The sequence below is a fragment of the Myodes glareolus genome, chromosome 3, assembly GCF_982192425.1.
Source record: "Myodes glareolus chromosome 3, mMyoGla1.1, whole genome shotgun sequence".
NCBI classification, from domain to species: Eukaryota; Metazoa; Chordata; class Mammalia; order Rodentia; family Cricetidae; genus Myodes; species Myodes glareolus.
Window position 1 is genome coordinate 127,723,038 of NC_142028.1, and position 26,159 is coordinate 127,749,196.

At 52.4% G+C, this 26,159-nt stretch overlaps 1 protein-coding gene across 5 annotated transcripts in view; it reads right to left on the reverse strand.

Moving 5' to 3' along the window:
- Col27a1 (collagen type XXVII alpha 1 chain) overlaps nucleotides 1–26,159 on the reverse strand; it is a 112,033-nt gene that overhangs the window by 67,665 nt on the left and 18,209 nt on the right. For all 5 annotated transcript variants that reach the window (XR_015737591.1, XM_087904961.1, XM_087904960.1 and 2 more), the window contains exons 5-12: nucleotides 25,491–25,544; nucleotides 16,499–16,552; nucleotides 14,987–15,040; nucleotides 7,250–7,294; nucleotides 6,591–6,644; nucleotides 6,215–6,259; nucleotides 4,052–4,105; nucleotides 2,991–3,035 (exon numbers count right to left, since the gene is read on the reverse strand). Coding sequence is in view for 4 of the 5 variants with exons in the window: in XM_087904961.1 (XP_087761087.1) it covers nucleotides 2,991–3,035; nucleotides 4,052–4,105; nucleotides 6,215–6,259; nucleotides 6,591–6,644; nucleotides 7,250–7,294; nucleotides 14,987–15,040; nucleotides 16,499–16,552; nucleotides 25,491–25,544 (405 nt within the window). In the remaining variant the exon portion in view is untranslated. The remainder of the gene's footprint in view (nucleotides 1–2,990; nucleotides 3,036–4,051; nucleotides 4,106–6,214; nucleotides 6,260–6,590; nucleotides 6,645–7,249; nucleotides 7,295–14,986; nucleotides 15,041–16,498; nucleotides 16,553–25,490; nucleotides 25,545–26,159) is intronic.

Consider the following 26,159-nt stretch of genomic DNA (forward strand, 5'->3'; position numbering starts at 1 on the left):
CTACCACCCAGAGGGCTCTAAGAGCCTGAGTTATGTCTGCTTTACTTCAGAGAATGCTAAGACCAGGGAGAGACTCAAGACATTGCCTTCTGAAGGTTGAGTCCAAAACCCCATGAGGCCCTGTTGCACCTCAGCAGCCGGCTAAGCCATTCGGTGAGCCACAGGAGGACAAAGCCATGGCAGTAACAACCAACCTCAGTAGACTCACGGAAGGGGCTCTACACTGGTCAGAGAGGTTAAGAAACCTGTCCAGAGTCACAGAGTTATGGTGGGGATTCGATTCCAGGCAGCCCAGTCCCAGAGCTGTTGGTGTTTACACCATGACACCAGGCATGAACAGAGGAACTAGAAGAAGCTCAGCATCTCAAAGGCCATGCCAGCTCTGGACTAATGCACACTATGTCTGGCTCTGCAAGGACATACACCACAGCTTTGCTCTTCTTCACCAGCTAGCTCTGCTCCTTCTCCACCCAGCTCTCCTCCTCCTCCTTCACCTAGCTCTCCTCCTCCTTCAGCTCTAGCTTTGCCTCTAATGGATGGGCAACCTCTGGAAGTCCAGAGTTTTGTTTAAAACGACTGTTATGAAATACTGAAGCTTTTAAAGGTGCTAGAACAATTATAGGTGGTTGAGATGGAGCAAGCCTAGGTGAACAGCAGTTTGGGGCACTGGTCGGGGACAGATTCAAAGCTCCTGCCACTACACTTCCAGCTGGCCACCCAGTGCCTACTGGCTACGCCTAATGTATGTTTGACAATACGGCTGCAGTCAGTCCAAGGCAGCATGCACTTCTTTCCTCTGGTGCCCCAATCCCTGACAGCAGCAGCCTGGCCCATGGCCCAAGGAATGAATTTGGCTCACTGCCGGGCCTGCTGTTTGGCTCCTCTGCTCCCCCAGGTCAGGTCCCTCTGGGACTGAAAGTCTGTACTGTGAGCAGGATCAGGCCCGGCAAAAGAAAAAAGACTGTGGCAAGGCTCCACCCTCTCTGGATGACAACAGTTCAGAGGGCCTGAGATGTAGACAGCAATGTGCCAAGGGCCCAGACCTCTAAAGGCATTTCAGACTCTAGAACCTGCTCCTCTGCCCCAGGGGTGGACACAGGGCCAGGACAGCATTCAGTAGATGATCTGCCGAGCTTCACTATGTCTCTGAGCCTGGAAACCAGCCACCCCTTTGCATCCTAGGCAAGAGGAGCCAAGAAAGCATCATTAACTACTCCATCCAGTCCCCGGCAAGCTGCAATGCACTTTTACACCACTAGTCGGGGTTGGCATCCACCGTAGGATATCTGGCAGCCTCCAGGAGTCACTGACTTTTAAAGGGTATTCTAGTTAAATTCTTGAATGCCTGAAAGTTCCTGCACAGGTCTAGCTTGCATCCTTCTTACTGTACTTGAAATGTGCTATTGGGAAAGCTCCCCTCCCCCTAACTCACTATGAAGATCATCTACCCTGATCCGTGAAGCCAGCCAGGAAATTCACTGGAGCAATGCCTTCAAAGGGAAAGAGATGGGGACAGGCAGGCCAAAGTCTCACGGAGATCCTTGGGACAGCTCTGGCTCACATCTAGCCAGACCTCCAGTTTGTCTGTTTGGACCTCAGTTTCCCCATGTGGGAATATACACTCCCTGCTTCCCTATTCGATGTCTGGAAAAAGCCCAGGGCAGGAAGCCCTGTCCTGAACCAGAGAGTTATGTGTCCTCGGACAAGCGCTCGGCATCTCTGGGTCACACAGCACGAGACTGAGCCAATCTGGGCCATCTGGGCCAGTGTTGGGACTGCCTTCCTAACGCTATGCAGGCCCGGCCCCAGAAGGCAGGTCCTGTGGGGTTAGTGCACTGATGGCAGATCCAGAGGGAGAGCTAGACAAGAGGACTCACTGTAGCCTCTTTGCAGCCTCTTTCTAGAATCAACGAGAGATTCTGGCTGGGAGAGAGTTCACCATCTGCTGTGCATAAGACTGAAGCAGCCGGGCCAGAAGCTCTGCCAGCTGCCAGCTGCCAACAGTTTATATCTGGACCTTCTTCCAGAATTACACACTCCCTTTCTAGCACAAGGGGTGAGGCAGGGGTGAGAGCCATGGATTCCTCAGAGGAAGGACTGGATGGAGAGGGGAGGAGCCTGCGCAAAGCACCCTGTGCTACCAAGCGTCCTAGGCTAGACCCTGACTCTGCTGCCTATTTACTGTGTGACCCTAGACAAGTAACTTGCATTCTCTGGTCAATGGCAAGCCTGGTCAGATAACCAGGGTCCTGAGGCTGGACAGCAACCTGCAGGGTGTCAGCAGAGAGTTAAGCCATCCATGGGGGCAAAGGTGGAAGAATGTCTCAGTGAGTCACGAGCCTCCCCAGCAGAGGGATGCTGCACGTGTCTCTCTGTTTCCCCCTTCTGGAACCAATGGCTCCCTGGCAGAGGACACCTGCTTCTGTGATATTGGTACCGTGCAGTGTGTCAACTGTGCAGTGACTGCGAAGCCCTGGGATGATAGTTAGCTTCTCCAGGCCTTGCCAGTCTCTTTATGCCCCACCAGTGGCCGAACAAGAGGTAAACTAAACCCTTACAGTGACAGAGTGGGGGCAGGGCCAACACTGAGCCATTCCTGGGCCCACTCCTGCTATGGCCTATCACACTCTATAGTCATGTAATATAGTCATACATGTATACACATGTATGAAGATTGATGGAGTGGGGGACCCGACACTGTGGAGATGGCCTGATGTCTGGGTGAGTATGTAAGCCGTCTAGTCCCTGCTGGCCACTCACAGAAGCCCCAGACACCCAGAACCCACAGAAGCACACAGGAATAGAGCAGCAGGAACCCCAGGCAGCATCTCAGGCCAGCAGCTATACCTGGGTACCCCACCCCACACCACAGCCAAGAGACAAAGCAGAGAGGCAGACAGCGCCAGGTCTCAGGGACCACCCATGCAGGATGGTCAGTGGGAGGTGGGGCTACCCGTAGAGTCTGCGTAATAGACACGGAAAATCTTTACCGGCCTACCCATCTCGCCCCTCTTGCCAGGAACACCAGGGAGGCCCTGTGGGGAAAAGAGGAGAAAGAGCGTCATCAGGTTTCAGGGGGACCACCCAAACCATACCCAGGCTGAAGACCCAGGAAGATTGGAATGTTCACTGGACAGATGGGAGTTCATGGACTCATAAGCACCTTTTGGGGAGTTCCTGAAGGAAGCTGCCAGTGCTCCCAGCTTCAGCAGGTGCTCACTAAGTGCACCTTCTTCTGCTTTCCTATAATGCTCTATATTTAGCTTAATGACAGGGTTACAACTGAGCTTCCAAGTAGAGGCTCAGAGGGGAAGGAGCTTGTATTAAAGTCGCCAGCCCCAAAGGCCCATGGGCAGCTCCTTCCTGACTTGGACACTTCGTCTGGAGGACAGGGCATCTTGGGAAATCTTAAACCTACGCACCCTGAAGGCAGTCTGTATTCACCCCCAGGGCCCAGGACAGAGCCAGGCATCCATGGTGTCCCCCGTCCCTGCTGCCACCAAAGCTGCCATGGTCCTGTCTAGGATGCCTGGTCTGGCGTCTGACACCTGGCTTCTGTCCCCACCCTTATCCCATACAAGGCTCGCATTATTTTGCAAAGCAGCCGAGTGTCTGTGCCAGCGATGAGTGGCCGCCTGTGAAAACGGAGGGAGAGACTACTTGGGGCTCTGTGGGTGGCCCGTCACAGCTACTCAGCCCTGTCACCGTGGCAGGAAAGTCCCTACAAATAGTGGCAAGTTATAAGCATGGCCACGGCTAATAAAACTTCATTACGAAACAGCCAACTGGCCACCCCTGCAGAACTCATATTTAGAATACAGTGTCTGTTGCTGGTGGCAGACTCCTCTGTGGAGTCTCTTCTCTAGTCTCTGTCCCCCCAAGTACTTAGAACACATGGCCCGGGCCCCTCCAGCGGGGCTATACTGCGAAGTGCACACTTGCTGTTTCTTGGCTCCGACCGTCCTCCCCTGGCCAGGTGCCCCCCTCAGGGGCTGCACTTCTGCAGCAGCAGGACGGAAGCGGGTTATGACGCACAGACAAAAGTACTTACCCGTTCTCCATCCGATCCCGGCAGGCCGAAGAGCCCCGGGAGACCAATGTAACCCTAGAAAAGAGCAGGTGGGGATTAGAGAGGCTGAGAGTGGGGTGCAGCTACCCCAGCTCCCTGCTGCCATCCCACAGCCCGATCCCTCTGTGATGATGGCTCCAGGGGTCCTCGATGACTTAGACCTTGAGGCAAGTGTATATGCCCGTGGACTGCATGGTGCTGCGTCCACGATGTAGTCCAAAGGCACATACGCTCACGCCAGGGAGGGCAGCATAGAATGACCTGCGGAAGGAAGCCTGTGCCAGGTTAGATGCTGCAGGGCTGTGAGGTCTGCTTGCCTTGCCGGTGTTCCTCATAGTGGTTCTGAGAGGCTCTAAGGTCCTGGACCTGGGGACTTGCACCCATCCTGGTTGCCAAGTACTGCCAGTCAGAGAGCTGACACTGTGCCAGGCACGTGGGTTGCTTCTGAGTTAACCCCCACAGACTAGGGGTGCTACCAATTTGTATTCAGTTGACTTGTGTTCAGCTCAAATGTCAGCCAGGCTTCTCACCATTGTGCCCTGGCCCAGATAGAACATACCTGATTTCCAGCCTCTGAGCCCTCAAATCGGCATATCCCACCTACATCACGGTGACAGGACCATGACATGCGTCGCCCACCCTGAGTGCTCTCCTATCTAGTGCCCAGCGTGCAGGCTCATTGCCCCAGCACCACCAGTACCCTGTGAACAGTGCATCTCTCTCCGTCTCCTTGTCATCTGGTAACTTAGGGCCAGGATCTAGCACGGGGCTTGCACACTCTGCAGTCTAGATGCCGTGCGGCAGTTTATGCGACTATAGCGAAAGCAAATGCTTGCCGAGCACAACTCCCTACCAGATCCGACCCAATGCTTTGCACACACTAAGCACCCAGACGTGTTCTCTCTTTGACACTGTGAGAAAGTAGTCGTCCTTAGAGTTCTCACTTGAGAACCTCACACACACATACACACGCACACACACACACACACACACACACACACACACACACACACACACACAAACCCCTTACAGAAATGTTAAGTATATTATTTCATGCTGGGTTGGGCTGAATCCATAGCTATCCTCAGACAAATCGGGCTACAGATTAGACACATGATTCAGTTATGGCATCCTTGCCACACTTCGGGTGGGATTTTAGTTAGAATTCTATACAGGTGAGAACATGTAGGCCTAGAGGGTAAGGAGACCTGCCTATGGTCACATAGCGTAGTGGATCTGGTCTCTGAGTTCAAGCCCCGTGGTTCCTAAGCCCACACCCCTAACCAGTGTGTCACTGACACACACCACTGAGGGAGACTGGTAGCAGCTCTCCTTGCCCACGAACCCACCCCTCAGCGACCATCAGCAGTTGTCCTGACTCTTCTGTGAAGAGCTCACAGCTTGTGTTCACAGAAAGTGAACATAAAAAGGCTGGTGACCATCTGGGGTCAGTGGCTGAGGGGGTCCCTGAGTCAGTCATGCAGCCCCTAGTGCTGGTCTGGGCAGTGAGTAGAACTTGAGACCTGGAACCTTTCTCCAAGAGTCTAGACATTCTCTTTGAGGCCACTACTCATGGGAACTACAGGAGAGAGACCCAGAAGCCCCAACAAGGGCTGCCCTTCTCGGCATGCCATTTAACACCTGAGGGTCCTTGCCTTTTATGCTGTGCCCACCTCTGCCACCACTAGACTGCAGCAGAGATTAAGGCTAACAATGAGTCCATATTGGCCTTCTAACCTGCCAGGGTGTAAATAACATTGGCTCAGGAGAGGACTGGTCATAGGGGACTTGCTATGACAGACGGTCATATGATCCACATGCTGAGCCCCACTTCAGGACGCCTAGGTCCTGCCCCAGCAGTGTCTTGGTATATATCATGAACAGAGCTACCTAGGCCTACCGTGACCTCTGTCCTTTGTGTTTCCCTGTTCAACACACCCAGAACCTTCTCTGCCTACTGATAGCTTCTGGGAGATCCCATATGGAGTTCCTCTTCCCTTTGCAGTTTAGGTAGATGGAGTTCAGGGGTTGCCATCTGCTGATCCCAGCTCCCCTAGTAGCCCTGACCTCCCATGAGCCCATTAGAAGGGCAAGTGATTTCCATTCACAGGCCCACCAGTGTAGGACTAGCCAAAACTCACTTACCCGGCTGCCTTTGGGGCCAGGATCTCCTACAGGTCCAGGGAACCCCTGAAACAGAAATACAGGGGGCAAGGCCATATGGAGACGCCATCCCTGCTGCCAGTGTCCCAGGGTCTGTCCGTTTGGGGCTTCAGGTGTTCTTTGGAGCATTCATGGGATAGGTTGGATCAGGGATGGCTCAGAAGGAGACTGGACAGCAGGCGTCTCTGGAAGGTGTTCTCTACGTCACAGTTCTCCTGCAGAACCTCCTAGCCTGCATCATGGCTGCCGGGTCCAGTGCCTAGCTAAACCTTTCCTTAGGGCCCCAGCCAACAACCTCCCTCTGTGCGGGGTACTATGGTCACCACCATGGCCACAACTTCCAGAGAATATACTGCACCTGCCTGCCAGGGTAACCTTTGGCCCCTGGACTGCCCTCAGGTCCTGGCTGGCCCTGAAAAGGAACAAGAGGAATGTTAGGAAATGCAGGCCCTGCACAGCTCCGTCAGGGTCCAGGTGTGGGGGAGGGTGCCTCTAATGGGTGAGGAGGGGGGCAAGAATGTGAGGCCCAAGGGAAAGAACACAGGTAGGGGCTGCTGGGGCCCCAAGCCCACCTCTCTAGAAACTGGTCAGACCAGCTCTGAAGACAAAGCCTTCTGCTCCAGGTTCAAAATAAGAAAGCACAGAAGAGGCCTGGCTGGCTGTCCCCTGGCAGGACTGCTGTTTGAGTTGGGCCAGGAGACCAGAATTCCTGCAAACCCCAAGGCGAATGAAAGGGATAATATCGCCTAACGTCGCCTGGGACAGGCCAGCTATTCATGGCTCTAACCAGAGTCCAGGGGCTTCTGCCAGTCCTGGGCTGGGCTGAGCACTACAGACACAGGCTCTTCCAGGACAGTGTGGCTGACTGGGTACCAGAGGGGGGGAGAGGTATGCAAGGGAGTCCCACAGGCTTGTTCTGGGACTCCAGAGAATCTCAGTCCAAGGAGCAGGCTGGTACCGAGCAAGGATGAGAAGAGGGAAAACCAAGCAGTGTAGGGCAATGCACGTGGGCCTCACCTGTTCTCCAGGGTGCCCTGCTGCTCCAGGATGGCCCTTGTGTCCCTGTGGAGTGAAGAACTGGCATCAGGCAATAGGCTTTGTGGTAGTGATAGGAAACACACTGCCCACATAGACGCAGGTTGTATGACGTTCAGAGACTCCTCTGGTGTCATTTTTTGTTAGAGCAGAGAATGGGGTTAGGGTGGGAGACTATGACCCAGTGGTCCACATCCCAGCCTTGCCTTTGAAGTCCAGAGAGTTGGAAGCAGTTAGAAACAGACACAAAGGGCCTGTCATATAAGGAACAGGGACAAGGTTGAACTGGCACATGCACAATGACCGGTGCCATCAGGATCCACTCCAGCTCATGTACCATGACCATGTTACCAGAGACACTGCCTGCCTCCTCACTGGAAGGCCACCCAGAGGCTCAGTGGCAGCCTTGACTCTTTGTCTTCATTCAACAGTGAGACCACACTAAGCCCTGGCAGGCCCCTCACATGAGAGCTCTGCTAAGAGAGACTGTCCCTGACTTACTAAACAGCTTTGGGTGGGTGGTTGCCCTCTGTAGACCTCAAGATGGGAGACCTGGAACTCTGAGACCCTTCCATTCTGTTCCCTTAGAACTCCAAGTTCTAGGACCCCTGAGAGTCACTCAACACAGGTTCTCAACGCCTGGACATGCGGAGATGCTTGTAGACTCGCTCCCCTACATTATTTCTCTCTCTTCTTTTTCCATTCTCCCCTTCTTCCTTTCTTCCTTCCTTCCTTCCTTCCTTCCTTCCTTCCTTCCTTCCTTCCTTCCTTCCTTCCTTCCTTCCTTGGTTCCTTTCTTTTTTAAGAGAGGGTTTCATGAAGCTAAGTGGCCTCCAACTTGCCATGTAGCCTAGGATGACGTTGAATTTCTGATTCTCCCACCTTCGTTTGCCAAGTGCTGGGCTTATGGGCCTGCACCGCTACAGCTGGTGTATCAGACCCAGGGCTCTAGCATGCTGGGCAAGCCCTGGTCTGCAGTCCCAGCCCCCAAATGACACGTTCTCCGCACACAAAAATGATGCCTCACGCAGGTGTGCGTCATCATCCTGCATCCTGAAGATGCTCAGGAAGTGGCAGTCTTCATTATAAATAGCAGAATCCATCTTAGGTGGGGGGCTTGGGAAGTCCCCCAGCATTTCTGCTGAGTCATCTCATGCCAACAGGGTCTGCCACCCATGGGATGCATCTCCCTCTACATCAAGGCTTGCCATGGGGAAGATTCCTCCATGGGGCAGGAGTAGGCAAGTCCCAGACCACAGGGAGCAGCTGGACAGAAGAATCCAAGCACTTTTAACAGTCTGATCTGGATTCCAGAACTGCTCATCTTTAGGCTGGCTATGTGACCAGAACCAATGACCCTACCTCTCTGAGCCTTGATTTCCTCAGAAATTATACAATGGGAGGTAAGGGCCAGTGCCTGGGTGGCATGATCTGTGTGGGAAGCACCAAACATGGTGTCTGGCACTTAATTCAGCAACTTCAGAAGCACCAGCTACTGTTTTATTTCTTATTCACTCATTCAACAAATACTGATGAAGTGTGCATGGGCCTGCAGGGTTGTCCACATGGGAAGAGTCAGGCAACATCCTTTGCCTTGGGAGTTTACATTCCTAGAAAGGAACTAAAAACAAAGTGAGTAAAAAGATAACTGTGGGTGGCCCAACGCAGAGGTGGGTGTAAGAGCAGAGGATGTCGGTTTCGCAAGACGAATATGTTCCGGAGAATAGCTGCTCAGCAACCCCAGTGTGCTCCACTCCATTGCCCACGCACTAGCGTCTGGCTGCAAGGGCAAATTTGATGATATGTCTTTTTACCATAGCGAAAAGGAGCCATAAGCAAGTAAAGTTAGGGGACAGAGGATGGCATGGCTGAGGAGGGTGATCACTGCAGGGACTGTCAAGGGATGCGTGATGGGAGGAGAGGTAGACAGGGGAAGCTCGGAAAGGCATCCAGGCATCTGGAGCAGAGTGCGAAGGCTCTTGGAGAAGCACAGGCCCATGGGACCATAAAACAAACAGGGGGAGAGGGCAGAGAAGCAACTGGAGTCAGAGTAGGTGAGGGGGCTGTAACAGGAAGCCCTGGGGACACAGGGACATGGCATGACATGATATGAGGAGGAAGAAGCTGAGCCCTCTTTTTCCCACAGAAGCACCAAGGTGATCCACGTGCTCTGGGTTGTGTGACTGAGCAGGGCGATCACCTCTCTGAACTCACTCAGCCAAACTCTGCTTGCCAGAGGATTTCCGCAAACAAGCCACAGATGCACAGGGCCAGGGGCAACAAGGCGGCCCCAAGTCTCCAATACTATGCTGAAAGCCAACTCACAGGCAATTGCTCTCCCCAAAAGACAAGGGGTGTGTTCAGTTAAATCCAAGATGAGGGATAAGCAAACTTGTGTCCAGGAAAGAGCTGGAAGGAAGGAATGACAGACCAGAACTACCAATCACTGAGCCTGGACCAGCCCAGTAGAACAAGAAGGTTCCCTTAAAGACTCTCCCTGGGACAAAGCCATTGGGTCATAACATCATCTTTAGGGCAAAGGTCAGGTGCTGGAGGACCTGCATCGGATGGGACCAAAGTCATTCTGACCACCTCCTGCTTCCCTGAACTGACAAGGAAACTGAGGTTCCAGGAGATGGGCTTGCAGGAAGCTATGACCTAGGCTGAACTGTCCTCCAACCTCCTAATGGGCTGAGCCGTCCTGATAAGTGAACCCCAGAGGGCCTTGGATGTGACTGGGAGCGCATGCTTCACAGACAAACACAGCTGAGGTGGGAGGTGGGGTGCAGAGGGGGCTCCCTGGCAGTGCTTTTGGCAATGTTTACCAAACAGTTTTAAATGACAGGGCTGAGGACATGAGTCTCTAAACCATTATCTTCTCCTGGGCCTGGCAATTACAGGGCCAGCCCATCCCACAAGGTAGCCCCAGGGCAGTGATTTCCCACGTTTGGGTGAGAGGTGCCAGGTGGGAGGGAGGCAGAGGTGCCTAGATGAGCTGCTGGCTGCCTGGCAGGCGGGCCTCCACAGGCCCCTGTTTATAATACAGCACGCTCTCTGTTTTGGTTTGGGAGCCAGATTAATCACTGCTTACAGTGTGCACAAGGAGGAACCAGACATCACCTCACCCTGCCACAGACAGTGGGGTGCTATTTGGACTTCAAGGGCGAGTAGGGAGGGGATCCTGTCCCTGCCTGGGGGTCTGGACATCAGTGTGTGTCCAGACCAGGGCTGCTCGTCAGGTTCCATTTCAATAGGAAAGTGGAACCCACTCTCCATTCTTGCTCAGTGTACAAAGGTTGGACACAGAACTCACCTGCCACTCCCACAGCAGCGAGCAGAACAAAGGTCAAAGAGGAAGAAACTGCATGAGACTAAGCCCCTCTGGGCCTCAGTTTCCCAAACTAATCTCCCAGCATGCCCTCTGGGCTCTGATGTTAGAGGACTCTGAAGTCAGTGGGTCACCTAGACCGTCAGACTGCAGGGCATCCAATCCCACTTGGTGGTAAGTTGGGGAAGGGAAGGCAGGAAGGTCTACTTCTCAGGGAGCTCATTCACTCATGTAGTCATGCATGCATTCATTCATTCAACAAACATCTGCTGAACCTGAGCCATGCCCAAAGCCCAGGGGGCAGGCAGTAGCAGACACAACACTGAACAAAAGCAATGTGGTCACCATCTTCTAAAAGTGGGTAGGGAAACCAAGGACACGTGAAGAAGGACATAGTAAAGAATCTAGTGCCTGAGGTGGAGCTCAGGTGGGGAGGTTGCACAGTGCCCTGACTGGGGCAGTGGGGCAGAGGTGGGGGCAGAAACGGGTGGGAATGGACATGGAGCTGGGTGTCACCCTCAGAAGTATGGCTGGTGCTCGGAAAGGCAGGGGCCGTCACCTCTGCCTTCCACCTTTATCCCATCTTTCTTAGAACAGTGCCAACTGGACAGCACAGCTGGGCCGGTGACCCACAGAGGAGCCTGGGGAGGTAGGGTGAAAAGAGCAATGGTTTTCAGTGTTCCAGCTTCCTTCCCTCAGGCATGTCTGCCTGGCAGCGTGCTCAATGGATGACATCAGCCCGAGGAATGGGAGAGAGGGAGGGGTGCTGAGCCTCTCGGAGGATGGCTATCGCACAGGATTCTGACCTCAGAGCGCTGCTCCAGCTGGAGAAACGCACTGAGGATCAGTGAATCATCCAATAGCCAGAAAGCGGGGAAACCCAGGCTGGCTCAGAGGATGAGCCAGAGTCTGAGAAATGAGGGTGGGAACTGTTGGGGTGCTGGGGAGAGATTCACGGAGGAGGGTCTTCAAGACCAGGGGCACAGCAGAAGGTAACACAGAGGGGAGGAAGCCAGGGACACTGGGGATGAGGTAAGGGACCATGCCACTGACCACTCAGCCTCCCTGGAGGCTGGGACTGCCCTGTGCTCTGCAGGACTGAGGAGCATACCCAGCTCCCACGCGTGAGCAGCTACAACTTCCCTCCCTTCTTTAGGGTAAGCATGGCCGTGTCTTTGCTATCCTAGTACTCAACAAGGTCACTGCAAGTCTGAGGCCAGCCAGGGCCCAGAGTGGGACAGTGACCCTTCCTGTCCCGGAGGGCAGTTACCTCCTGCAGTGGAGCACTGTCCACATCAACAAAAAAGGCACCAGGCTAACGCAGGACCCATGGGGGACGAGTAACTGCCTGGTGAGCTGTGAACTGGCTGGAGGGGTAATGATGTCAGACAGGCAAGAGTTCTTCAGCCGCTTCTCTTCACCATCAACACTGTCATTCATTCATTCATTCGGCTGGTATACATGGTGCCTGTCGTGTGCCAGCTCTGAGTGAGTGCTGGGACCACAACGTCCCATTAACCTCCCAACCATCCCTGGACAGCGCAAGTTCAGTGTGTAGGGGTGGCTCACCCCTATTCACAACCCCATGGGACAGGATTGGGACTCCATCACATTCCTTTCCAATGAACCCTCTTATAAAGAAGCCTCTTCTGAAAGTGAACTCAGAGAGAAACTGTCCCAGTCAGCCTTGTGATAAGGAAGAGGCTGGAGGGTCAGAGACCCAGGGTCACACCCCACCTCCACCCTGAGACACAAAGGTTTCTCTCTTAAGCTGGGAAACTGTGAGTCTTGGCTGCATGGAAACCCACTGGCCTTTCAGAGGTTCTCTTGCCTGGGTCTAATGCCTAACCTAGAATCCCACAGCAGCCTGACACTTAGCAGGGTTGAAGGCCTCCACTGAAGAACATACCGTGAAGCCCTGACAACCTCCACCGGTCACTCAACACCAGGGTCAGCTCAGGGTTTAGAGCATAAGTCCCCATGTGTTGACTGACAGGAAAGGTGAGGGAATAAATACGATATAGCCAGGCCTCAGTCTTCTTAGCTATGAAATGGGCATGGGTTTGCCTCACTCTGAGAGATAGCATTGTGTGTGCATGTGTGTGTGTTCAAGTGTATGGACACAATGTGTGCATGCATGATTATTTAGAACAGAGATCAACCTTAGGTATTGTTCCTCAAGAAATGTCCTAGTTTATTTTATTTCAGAGATACGGTCTCACTATGCAGTCCTGGCTGACCTGGAACTCTCCATGTAGACTAAGCAGGCTTCAAATTCATAGAGATCTACCTGCCTCTGCTTCTCAGGTGCTGGGATTATAGATGTGTGCCACTGCAGCGGCTTGTGTAGGGACAGGGCGTCTAAGAGGGACCTGGACAGTGAGGTGTTGGGCCCTCGTGGTCTCTCCCTCCCCAGCATAGGGGTCACAAGCTCATGTAAATACATGTGGTGTTTTACATGGTGCTAGGAACTGCACTCAGGTCTTCAGGCTTAGATGGCAAACATCTTACTGACTGAGGTAGCTCTTGTCATACCTTCTGTTTCCCACTGGCACTCCCCGCCAGAATGCTCTCCTGCCCACATTCTCCACAGCCCTACCTAGCCTCCATCACACCTTAGATTGTTACCACTTTCCTGTTTTCCGCCTTTCAATGAAGGGAACTCTGTAAGGCAGGTTCTGTGTTCAGACAGCACAGACTCAGCACATAGCAGGTGCTCAATACAGTCTCACTTCGTGAATGAATGAATGAATGAATGATAAAACCCAAATTCAATGCCGCAGACAGGTGACCTCACTTTTTCTCCTCAGGGTTCCCACAGAGAAGAGCAATAGGACAAAGCAGCTGCCACAGCCACCAGAGACAGGGACTGTTTGTAGGGATGAGCACAGGACAGGGCACCAAGCCACTCTTCCCTGACACCAGCACTATGAGGCGGTCTGTGCTCCACACAGTGCTTGGGTGATACAGTCTGCCTGCCCTAGGCCAAGGCTCTGTGGCAAATGCTCCGATGGGTTTGGCTGACTAAGGCCAGAAAAATGCATGGCCAACCACTGGAGGAGCGCTCTTCCCTCAGAAGATACCCAGTCCTGCACAGGGAGCAGGGCTGCCAGTGTCCTTGTCCATCTGCTGAGCTCAGGATGCCTCAGAATCCTAGGCAGGTGGTTTTCTTCACCCCTTCCGCTGCCTTTCTACTCCTTCAAAGTGAGGCCTGCATGGGTCACCTTACGAGCCAAATCGAAGGGGCCTCTCCTAGCTCCTCCACCAGAAAACGCCAGAACACAGGCCAGGTGCCTGCAGAGCAGCAGGCGTGCCATGCCAGGCTGACCTCTGAAGTTAAGGTGTGGCCTGCTTTGCCACGGAGGGTAGGAGAGGGGGTGATTGATAGCTGTGACCTTCCAAGTTTGCTGCGTCACGGGGACCCTCAGAGTAGGGGCAGCCTGGAGCCAGGAGACATGCTGACTGTCCCGGGTGACTGCTCTAGGGAGCAGGCAGCTGGGCAACATCTAAGAAGCACAGTGGAAGTAAGCTCTATGTCCGCTGGACAGCTCTTCAGCAGCGAGGCTTCCTACAAGCTGATGGACCTCTGGCCTATATTGTCTGGAACCTCTGCTGCACCAGGAGGAAGAACCAGAGTTACAAATCCAATGTGCATTCCCTGCTAGTGAGGAGAGACTCAGGACTGAACACAACTAAGATGGGCCAAGGGTCCCTGAGCAGGTAACCATGTCCTCTTGAAGGATAGGGGATGCCTGCTGGGGGCAGGGAGGAAGGAGTTCAAGGTATCTTGAAAACCCATCCTGGAAAACAGCAGAAGCCTTACCACCAACAACCAAGAGTGGACCTAGAGTGGCTGAAGAGGCGGCAGGTTTGGGTTAGCGTAACAACCACGTGGGACACACCAAGAATGTGTATCTGCAGAGCGTGTCCCTGTGTGTGCAGCCCATGAGTGTCTCAGACTCAGAAGTTAGGAGTGGGACCCAGACCCCTCCCCTGAGTCACACAGTTATCCTCAGGCAGTGAAGGCCTGACAAAGAAATCACTGTCCTCTGCACGTGAGGAGAAACATAGGTCCAAAGCTACTCAGCCAGTGGGACCTTTCAGACAGGGCGTTAGTCTCAAGCATCCTTGAGGGTGCTGTTCTGGGAGGTACAGTGAGCCAAACACACTTTCGGTCACACTGCATTAACCACAGGAGACACACACCCCACCAATGGGCTCCAAACCCCAGCGTCCTCAGGACTCAGAAACCTCTCATTTCCTGCCAACATGCTTATGACCAGGAAGCGCAGCTGCAACCAGGAGGCATAGCTGGCCCACGGTGCTCCTGCTTGAAGGCCAAGCTTGCTGACAGGCCCACAGTCAAGGCCAAGCACAGTTCCGAGGCCTACCTTCCGTCCCAAAGGTCCTGGATTTCCGGAGAGCCCAGGCAAGCCCATGTTGCCCTGTAAGACAACAGAGTTAGGTGAGATCTCCAACTCCAAACGGTACAACCACTCATAGAGGTTCACTGAGGCCTAAAGGCTTCAGAGAAGATGTGGTGGTCACTAAACAAGGTAAAACAGGAGACTGGGTGGGGTCACCAGCCCCCAACTCCCTGAGCTACTGGCTCTATCTGTGGCTTTTAGTGCCCCTGCAGAAGACATCATTTGGAGAGTGGGTTGTGATTGTAAAGACATGGTTAAAGCCACACTGGACTCCTCACTGACTAGATCTCTTCATCTTTTGAAGCATGGTGCCAGCACTGGGGATGGTGATCACCAAGTAGGAGGTGTTTCTGCCAGGCAGGATCAGAGCAAAGGCCTATCGGCCACTCTGCCACTAGTGACCCATGTGGAGTTTCAACTTTCTCGTTTTCAGTCTAGGTCTGCCTGCCCTGATGAAGGCCATGAGAATGGGGGGAGTAGACGTGTACACTGTCCTGGGACTGGGTCACTTGGCACAGGTCTACTGAGTGGTAACACTGGGCAGTGGGGTACGGAGTAGTGAGCCTCCTATGACAAGAGAAGAACAAAGGGGCACTCCCCACCTCGTGTGTGTGTGTGTGTGTATGTATGTGTGTATGTGTGTGTATGTGTGTGCATGTGTGTATGTGTGTGTGTATGTGTGTATGTGTGTGTATGTATATGTGTGTGTGTATGCATGTGTGTATGTATATATGTGTGTGTGTATGTGTATGCATGTGTGTATGTGTGTGTGTGTGTGTGTGTGTGTGTGTGTGTACCTAGCAGCTGACTGGAGATGCAGAGATACAACTCCTAATCCTCAGGCCCAGACAGAAGCCAGACAGTCCTGAGCACTTTCCTCCAGACTCTAGAGTATGCTATGCGAGGCCTGCATTAGCAAGCTAGAGTTTGGGTTCTCTGTTCCTACCTGACATCCTCCAGGGCCCTTGCTCAGTCTGAAGGTGGATGCTTTGGGGATGGAGAAGATCCTTTGACCTGACTGTTTTCTCTTCTGCAAGCAACCTATTTAGCTTCACAGCTCCAGGGAACTAGAAAGTCTGTACCTGGCCCTTTCACGACCCACCCCTGGAAGCACCAGGTCTCTCTGTTCAAGTGAACACTTGGAGGGCTTTGAAGGTCAGGAGGAAGTTTCCAGGTCACTGAATGCTTTGGTATGGCAACATCCCTAGCAAGCGTCCCAGAAAGCTACGGGGAACTGGGTGAAAGGGCATTTACCAGAGGTGTCCACACACCAAATCTTTTTTCTTTTGATTCACCAGCTGCAGCCCAGAAAGGTGTTGTTGGGAATGGTCACGGTCTCAGTGTCGGGATGGACCAAGACATTTAAGGAAAATACCAAGTGACTTCTGCTTTTCAGGACTTCCTGCCTTCTGGCTCATGCAGTCTCTCCTGGAGGGCACCGGGCGAGGGAAGAGAACTGGGGTTCCTGAAACCTACCTTTGCCCCATCGTGAGCCTGTCCTGGTGAGAGTCCTGGGTCCCCTTTTTGTCCCTGAAATAAAGACAAGTCTGCTTCGGTCACCATGTCACCCTGAGCGGCATCTCCACACAGACGGCACTCCTCGCTGTCTTCCTTAGCTGTCCGTTTTTACCCACGTACACTCTCCCCCTTAATTCTGTCACTCTCTTATTCCAACACCATCCATGGCTTCCTTCTGACTACACGACCGACTCCAGATTCCTTCTAATCTCCTGCGTCTTCCATGATCTGGCCCCAGGCAGTTCAAATTCTGTTCTCCTGTCACCAGCCAAGATCACCAACAGGTGGTGTGGCGCATCACGTACAGTTAGCCTGTCGTCTCTGCCTGCCTTCTCCACTCCATCTGCTATCACCAGGCCACATCCATACACCCCCAGACCCCTAGGTGGCTTGCACTCCCTGCCACCAGGCCCTCCCTCAAGCAGGAAGAACCAGACACGATTCTTTAAGATGCCCAGTTCCTGACCACTGCTGGTGACCAGTCCGTCCATGTGTTGCCAGCTGCCTTTCCCTGGGCATCAGCAGATCTTGAGACACAGCCAAAGGCACCTAGACTCTGTAATTTTCCAGAAAGCTGACATTTGCCTCCTTGATCACCAGGATCCCAAGGGTCACACACTGAAGGCCATTTCCACCTGCACACTGCATTAGACACTCACTCTAGGCTGAGGGCTAAGAATAGGGAACCCTACCACCCCAAAATACATCCAAGGAAACTGGAGCCAGGAACCAGAGTTTTCAAGGACAAAGTACACAGAACTGTGACTGGACCCCCAAACCATGACTCCCTGTGGGACGAGGGCCCTGGGGACAAGATGACAGGAATAGCAAGTCTCCATCTGGGGTGAGCACTGTCCACGGTTGTCACAAGGATCCTGGTCCCTAGAGCCTGGATCAGCACAAAAGCCCAAGAGTTCACTGGCTGCATCTCACAGGGTCAAAGAGAGCTCTCACCTGCAAGAGAACGCTAGGAACTCTTAAGCCACTCTTATCCCCTCTGCCTCTGCTCCCTGGCCTCGGTGCCTCAGTGAGCTCAGACCGGAGCTTCTGGGTGGGAACCCTGGGCCTGCCATGGGCTCACAGTAGGACCACAGGCCAAGGGTCTCTCTCTGAGCCTGGGTTTCCTCACCAGTCTAAAAGCTTACATACACATGTAATTTACATACACACTTACACAGAGTCCAGCTTCTCAGGTTTCTAGGTGAAGGGCCACTGAGATAATGGCTGTGGCACATGAAGATGCCGGATTGGCCAACTCTATTTAGTTCGTATTAAGTCTTTCCTTTGTTGGAACTCAGACCTCCCAAATCTTAACTTGGTCCATCTTCACCAGAAATCATTTCTATCTGGGCTGGAAAGAACCTCTCTGCCTGTTCTCCCGCTATGTGCACGCAGTGAGGTATGCTCTACATACCAACTCTCTGCTTCCTATGAAGGGGACGCCATCACAGCCTGGGCTGACCCAGCAGGGAGGAAGCAGGTTGGCTGACTTCAAAGCCTTTGTCTGCTGCCTTAAGGTTCTTCTCTCTCCACTTACATCCCAGCCATATCACCAGTCCCCCAGTCAGCTGCCCCAGTATGAAGGCCAGCCTTCCTTGGTGGGTTCCCAGAATTCTATCACCCAGAGCACCCCAGCGGAGGGGTTTCTGCAGAACCCTACCTCCAGATGTACCTGACATTATGGCTACCCCTCTGAGATACTCGCCCACCCTCTGTAAATCAGAAGCCCAGTTCCATGCCTTTTATGTCCATAGTGCAAGGCTTGGCCCAGGACACTGAGCTACCAAGGATTCCTGTGGCCAAAAAAGGACAGGTATTCTCCCCCGCCCCGCCTTGCCCACCATGATCTGCAGTCGGCTGAGGAGTTGGCACACAAAACTCAGGAGTAGGTCTTTGTGAGCTCTGCCCATTCTGTCATCTCACGGAGAATGAAGATTGGTACTCAAAGTCACGACAGACTGGCTCCCTGGCCAGGGCCCCTTAGTTACTGATGGAGTCTCTATACATTCTCAGCAGGAGTGCTTGGATAGAACCTCTGTCCATAGACAGATAACAAGAACGGACATTAACTACAAGCCAGGATCCAGAAGTCAGAGCATTCACCACAAGCCAGGTGTGGGACTGAACACCAGTAACGCCAGGGTACAGAAACAGACACAGAAGTCTGGGAGACCAGTCACAGCGCTCTAACACTTAGTGAGGGCGCTTCTAAGTCCTACATGCATACTATTTCACTTAGCCTCTGAATCCATGAAGGAGCAACATTCATGGGTTGCATTCTACAGAAGAGATGAAGGCAGATCAAAGAGCTGTCACTTATCCAAGGTCAGACACGGTCAGGAAGCCTGGTTGTCAGCTCTCCACATTCAGCACAGTGCAGTGAAAATCTGCACTCTAGTGGTAAGTGGAGGGCAGGATGAAGGCTGAGAGCTTTGCCTAAATGTAGCTAAATCCCTGAAAGGATCACAGTGAAACTGAGGCTATTTCGAAGACAAGAAGGCTCAGCTGAAGGTACTGCCGCCTAGGCAGAGGATGGCTTCTAGGGTGGAGACTTTCCTCACATCTTCAACCTTCTGACATTGCCACACCATGTTGTCGTCTACAAAATTCATACCTGAGATCTGCACAAATGAGTTTCAAAAAAATAAAAAATTGCATGTTTAATAAGTTTATAACTGTGCTGGCGTCATTTGTTTCTGACCTTGACCCTTTGCGAGCCTGTGGACCATGGGCTAAACATACCTGCTTTGGCCAGCTATATGTGTACAAAGGTGCCAATGAGAGAAAAAATAGATGATGTTTTATGAATCTTTTATGTGCTGAGGGCAAAGATTTGATCCTTAGACCATTTCTTCAGTCAACAAATCCATGTGACCTGGAGCAAGCCCACATGATGCCCTTTGCTTGGACTAGTTCATGAAGGCTTACAGCCAAGCAGACTACTGAGGCAGGTAAAACACCAATGTTATGTGCTAAGACTGTGGTGGGGATGGGAACTGTGCTGGGCTCCATCCCTTCAGGAAGGAGAGTAGAGAACAGAGGGCTCTCTGAGACTGAGTAAGACTAAACCACAAAAGATCAAGAAATCTAGACTGGAAGTATCCTACGTAACTCCCCTGTGACATTAGTATACAGTGCAGGGCCTGGCCCGAGACAGAATCACAGATCAGGTCAGGAATAAGCAAACTGGGTCTCAAGAAAAACGGGAGCCACATCTGGCCAGGTTCTGGGACTTCCTCTGAAGGTTTCCTTTGTGGCTATTACTGTTTCACAGGTTCAGAAGTCCTAGCCAATGCAATAAAGCATGAAAAACAAAGAGGGAGGAGAACAAAAATATGTCCTTCCTAGCAAACATGGTTTCCTGTCTATGATATTCAGGAGAACTAACTGACGCACGGGTAGCACAGGCAATATCCTTCAGAAGAGAGAACAGGCAGGGCTGCAAGTTACACACAAAAAGGGAAAAAAATCAAAAGTTCTCTTCGGTAACCAAGAGCCAGCAGAAAGTATAGCAGCAACAAAACATTACATTTTGAGTATAACTGAACAATAAATGTGCAGGGTTTACGCAATAAAAGCTATAAAAGTTTACTGCAAGATGTTTAAAAACCTCATCCAAACCGGAAGACATACCAAGTGTGTAGTGGACAGGAAAACTTAACATATTAAAGATGCTGAGTCTTCACAAATTAGTACATCACTTAATACAGTTCCAGATAAAAAACAAAAGAGCTTTTTAAATGAGAATGGAAATAAAATTCGTCTAACAGAAAAAAATAGTTGGAAATATTTGAAATGAAGCAAGGAGAAGAAGCACATAAACACATTACAAACATAGTAAATGTCATATAAACAGTATTTCACCCGCATGCAGATGAACAAACACCAATGAAGCACAATAGAATGACCTAAGACAGACCCTGGTCTACCCCACGACGATCACCCGAGCAAAGGCTGTTCCATAAGTGGCCAACTACAAGCGGAGAGCAATGTTAGCATGCTAGTTCCCACCCCAGCCCCACAAGATCAATTCCAGATGGCCTGAAAATTGTGAGTACAAATGAGACTATGGAATGACCAGAAAAAAAAGTGAACACATCTGATCCTAACACAAGAGAGAGAGAGAGAGAGAGAGAGAGAGAGAGAGAGAGAGAGATCTTAAGTGCAAAAACGAAATAAACCTGGGCTGCAGCTGAATAACAGAGCACATGCTTAGCATACATGGGACCGCCAACATACACGGGGCTAGGAAGATGGCTCAGCCAGTACAGGCATTTTGTTGTGCAAACTTGGCAACCTGTTTGATCTCAGAACTCACATAAAGGTAGAAGAGAACTGGCTCCACAAAGCTGTCTTCTGACCTCCAAACCACACCATGACATGAACACATATGTGTGGGGGCATGTACACATACATGCATATGCATGCATGCATGCAAAAAACACACACAGTAATATTAATAGCAATAAATTAAAATCTTAAAATTTTAAAGAGAAAGACCCAAACTGACCAGTGGTGCTTCTTCCAGATCACTGGACTCATTTTAAACTTCTTAAACATGGTAATATTGCTAAAGTGTGTATGTGAGTATGTGCATGTGTGCCTGCACATGTGTGTACAAGTATGTGTAGGCCAAAGGAGAGCCTCTATTATGATTCTGGAGATATCCTTTATCTTTTTGGTTTTGTTTTTTTGAGACAGAGCCTCTCACTGACCTGGATTTCATGGAGTAGCCCAGACTGCCTGGCCAGCAAGGCCCACACAGGGATCCTCTGTTTCCCTGATACTAGCATTACAAATGTGCCTATCACACATAATTTTTTAACATAGATTCTGGAGATTGGACTCCAATTCCCAAGCACTTTACTAACCAGACCATATCCCCAGTCCTATTAGTGCTCCTGAGTCCATGTCAGAGACTTTGTTTCCTACAAATTTATCCTAATGAAACACCACTCAGGTATAGCTGTATTCTTCAAGATGTTACATGTACATTAGCAGAAATTAGTTTTGCATTGGGAACGTAGTAAGAGAAAGAATGTGGTAAGAAAGCCAATGGGGCACCTGTCAGAGTTACAGGAAATGCTTGTGATGGGATGCTAGGTGACGAGGTCCAAGCTGCCGCCTCTGTGAGAGAAAACCACATCCCACACATGGCACATGCAGGGAGAATCAGATGGTCCAAGAGGATCCCCTCTGGCTCTGTGTCTGATCCTGGTGTCAGAATCTGGGAGTATGGTCTTGCCACCCACTAGAATGTGACCTCGGGTTCCTCCTCGGGAAAATGGGAGTGATAACATCTGCCTACAAAGTGAGGGAAGCTCCCCAAGGAGCCTTGTATACCACTGCTGCAAACACACGGTGCTCATTGCTGGGCAGGAGCCGCTGCCGCTGCTGGCTTCTCTTCCCGTTCTTCCAGAACTTTCCCATGTTCGCCTCAGTGAACGTGCCCTACTTCAGTTTTCATGGGAAAGAGCGTAGACTAGGCTGGAGGACTGAGAGCTGTTTCAGGTTGTCTCCAGTCCACTTTGGGCCATTTCTAAATTCCTGTGCTCCTGCAGAGCCCCAGGGTCCATACTCACCCTGGCTAATTCAGCAGGCCAGACCAGAGACCAGTGGCAGGCTGGGGATGGGCAGGGATACCCTTTGTAAATGGAGTTCACCCACTGCAGATCTCCCAGCTGTCTCCTCCCTACAGGTGGTGCGCATCACACCTGACCCTCTGACTGCAGCAGCACTGCCCTGGCCAGCATCACACTTCCCTATGGACATCAGGCCAAGCCTTGCTTACTGGGAAGCCATGCAGGTCACAAACCACACTCCTCCTGAAGCCATTCTCTGCCTTTTCATTGCTGCTTAGAAAACGTCCAAACGTCCCAGCCTCTGCCCATGCCTTCACCTTACTATCCACAGGGAAGCCTCACCCCGGGACAGATCAATCCCCTTCCATGGGTATCCGAGGAAGCCCAGTCAGTGCTGTTCTCGTTCCCTAGCATTTACTGAGCTCACAAGCAAGACCATGCCAGTCTGGGCCCTTGCACGCTGGGGGCTGGCATAAGTTGATTCCATCATCCTTTGAAGGGTATCCCTGCCCAACACAGGTGACTTAGACACTCCTCACAACCACCTGGGGTGGCTGGAAGTTGCCCCCATTACTCTACTCTCCAGGTGAGGAACCTAAGGCTTAGCAAGTTCAGTCTGCCCACTACAGTGGAAGCAGGGAGAAGGGAACGTGGACGATTCGGTTTCCAAAGCCACTAGCTGGCGTACAGCCACTAGCTGACGAGTGAATGAGTGGACCCAGCGACCCCACCCTGAGGCACTCGGTTCACCAACGCTGTCCCCCACCCTGATCTAGCTCCTCAGTGCACTCAGGTCCCCTGGTCTTATCTGGGAGGAAGCTAAGGAGCTACTTTCTGACAGGGCTCTGGAGGAGGTAGAGTTGTGTAGAACCTGGTCTGCCTGGACTAGCTGTGGGGCCCAGGCAGACCTTGCAGGCAAACACAAGAATCCTGCATGTGGCCTTCCACTGAATACAGGACCCAGCCCTGTCACCTCAGCACTTTTGCTCTTGTCTCTCCTGAAGGATAAAATCCCCTAGATTTCTTCTCTCCCGTTCCCATTCCTCTTCTGACTCTGCCTCCCATCCTGGAGGCTGGTGACTCTGCCCCTACAGCTGAAAACAATACATGGTAGGGGCTCAGGAGGCCAGATGGGCAGTCCCAGAGGTAGCTAACTTCAAGCTAAAATAGGAGAGCAAGCTAAGCTAAGCTAAGGCTTAAGCAAGGCTAGCCCTGTGATCCCATCAGGTTACCTCCTGGGCCCCAAAGAGCCCTGATGAGCAATGAGGAGCCTCTCCACACGCCCTTCCTTCCCCCAACGCAAACACACGACCTTCTTCTCCTTGAGTCTCAGCCACCCAGAGAGAAGGAGCTCCACCTGCTCCACCAAATGGCCCAGCTGGTCAGCCCTGATTCACTGACACTGTGCTCAGAGTCGAGCATCCAGGTTAAGGACACTTGGCCTTGCCTTAGAGTCTAAAAGAAGTCCCAGCAGGAGGGGCAGCTTTCATTTCATTTCTCTAGAACTCACACCCTTGGTTACACCCAGTGCAGAACATTCTGCATGGCCTGGGACCAGTCATAAATAACTTTCATTAATTCAACATCTTCCATTATTAGATTGTCACAGAATGACTTCAAGGCTCAGCTAACCAAGCCAGCCCCATCCACAAGGCCCAGCTCCGTGTAGCGGGAGGATTTGTCTGCTAGTGACCAACCTTTGTGCCAAACCGTTCATTTGGGGAAGGTCACTAGTGACCCTTTTGCAACATGGCAAATTCATAGGCTGGATGGAGTAGGCTGCCTGCAGTGCTCAGAGGATGACCAGGGCCAGCAAGGGACAGAGGGAGCAGCTGACAGAGCATCCTCCTGCAAACAAGAGCTCAGTTGTGAGCAAGCAAGCCAAGGGCAATCCCAACCATTGAAACATCCTGATGGACTCTCAGCCTCTGCCAAACAAACTCTTCAAGGAAGAAGCCTTTTCCCCTCGCCCATCAGACAAGTTCCTGCACTGGGCTTACATCTGCCCATGCCCCAGTTTCTCCATGAATGGGTAGAGTCGTCGTCACACTTATCTTTTTAGTCAGTATGGGACCAAATGAAACAAGTGGGGGAGGCACACACACAATACCCACAGGGAGAGGTGCAATATAACACCATGGCAACTATCCCCACAGCTGGCCTCGCTAGAGCCTGGGGGTGCTGGGGGCAGGATCCCTGAGGGTCCCATTGCCTGCCTTCAGAGACGGAATCACAGTCCAGCCTGACCTGGGTGAAAAGTCATAGACCTTGGGGGCTTCTTGCAAGGACTCAGACATGGGTCATTGGTCCCGTGTATATGTGTGCCCAAGAATCCCCAAATGCAGCTGGCCGGGGCCCTCTGTGAGTCTCGAGAGCTGTGCTACAGGTCAGTCGTTGCTTCCTCAGCATGACCCAGGCCGGACAGTTAAAACTTCCCTCAAGCCATTCACCTTTGCACCCAGCTTAGCAAAGAGTGACCCTGGACCCTGGCCAGACAGCTTAGGGTTGTTGCTCACCTGGTTACCCTGCAGCTGGTAAGAAGAGGAAGAAAGGAATCTGGGGACCCTGGAGACCCTCTGCTCCTCTGGGCCTGCCCATACTGGTAGGTAGTTCACTAACCTCACGCTCCATACAACCTGACTTCTCCCGATGTAGGAGCTCCGTGGCTGGGGTCTGTCACCATCAAAGCCCAGCTGTGACGGTCTCATGAGAAGCAACCCTTCCAAGAGGGCCTTGCGGGAGGTGGCGGCCTACGCTGACCCTATGCTCTCTCTATCTCCAGCTCAGAGCGCTCTCCTGTGACCATCCCCGGCTGGGCTGCAGGGCCACAGACGTGATGTCATCCTGGCTGTCACTCAGGCCTGTGTCCGATCTCCTTCCAGTCTCTGTCTTCTCTCCCCAACCTCTTCTACCACAGGCTTCCCCTCTCCCTGGCGCAGCCTGGTCCCCACCCCATCCTACCCACCTCAACCAGCCACCTTCCAAACTTGGATCTCCCCGTGCCTCTCCCCATTCAAAGCTGCCACGCCTCCCCAAGGTAAATCTTCTGTCCTTATCAGACACTCAAGGTCAGGGCTCTCCCTGCGAAGAGAGCCCAGGCTGCCCTTCTACCTGCCCCCACCTCAAGGGCTCCAGGTCCAAGCTGCCACCTCTCCAACCACAAGCTAAAGCACTGCTTTGTACTGCAGAGCCAGCCCCCATACAGAGCAGGGTGCAGGGAGAAACTAGGTATCTACAGTCCGGAAAGGAATCCTCCACAAAGACTCTGAGAGTGCTCCACCAGGAGCTCCTAGGAGACACCCCAAGTGAGGCCCATTGCCACCCCACGGTCACACCTCCTCCAGATCTCACTGATAATTAATACTCACTTTGGCTCCAGGAGGGCCAGGTGGGCCTGGGTTCCCATATGGCCCAGGAGGACCCTGGAAGAAAAGAAAAAGAGAAAAGAGATAAACAGTGCATTCCTGAGAACACTGCCTATACATCCAGCTGCCTGCTGTGTGAGCTCCCTCCCCGGGCTCAGCCCAACCGCACTCTCGGCTCAGCTTCCTCCGAGGGGGGAGCCCTGGGATTCTGAGCTCGCATGAGTCCGCTCCATGCCTTACCCCGTCATCCCATGCACATAGGCAGGTGCCAGAAGTACTTCTGCTGTGACGACAAGGAGGCCAGCACTCAGAAGGTGCTCGGGTGGCTGCAGACGGAGCGAGCTTTGACCCGACCTGCCTGAGCTCAGGGTATACCTTTTGCTTCCGGACCCTCAAACACCACACCTCACTACACTTTTCTTCAGCCTTGGCCCAGCTGTCCCATCATCCATCTAGAATGTCCTGTCCCTCTACCCTCAGCAGAAACTAGACCCATCTTCAAGGCTTGACTCAGGCTGGCTCCTCCAGAGAACCTCTAGGGCTACTCTAACTGAAGTGACCTCTCCCAGTAAACTTTAGTAAAGCCTTTGAGATGAGCCTCTGTGAAGGATGGGCATGGTCCCTCAGGGTCAAAGGTGCCCTCCTTTGCAGACTCCAGGGTAAGGTCCTCCA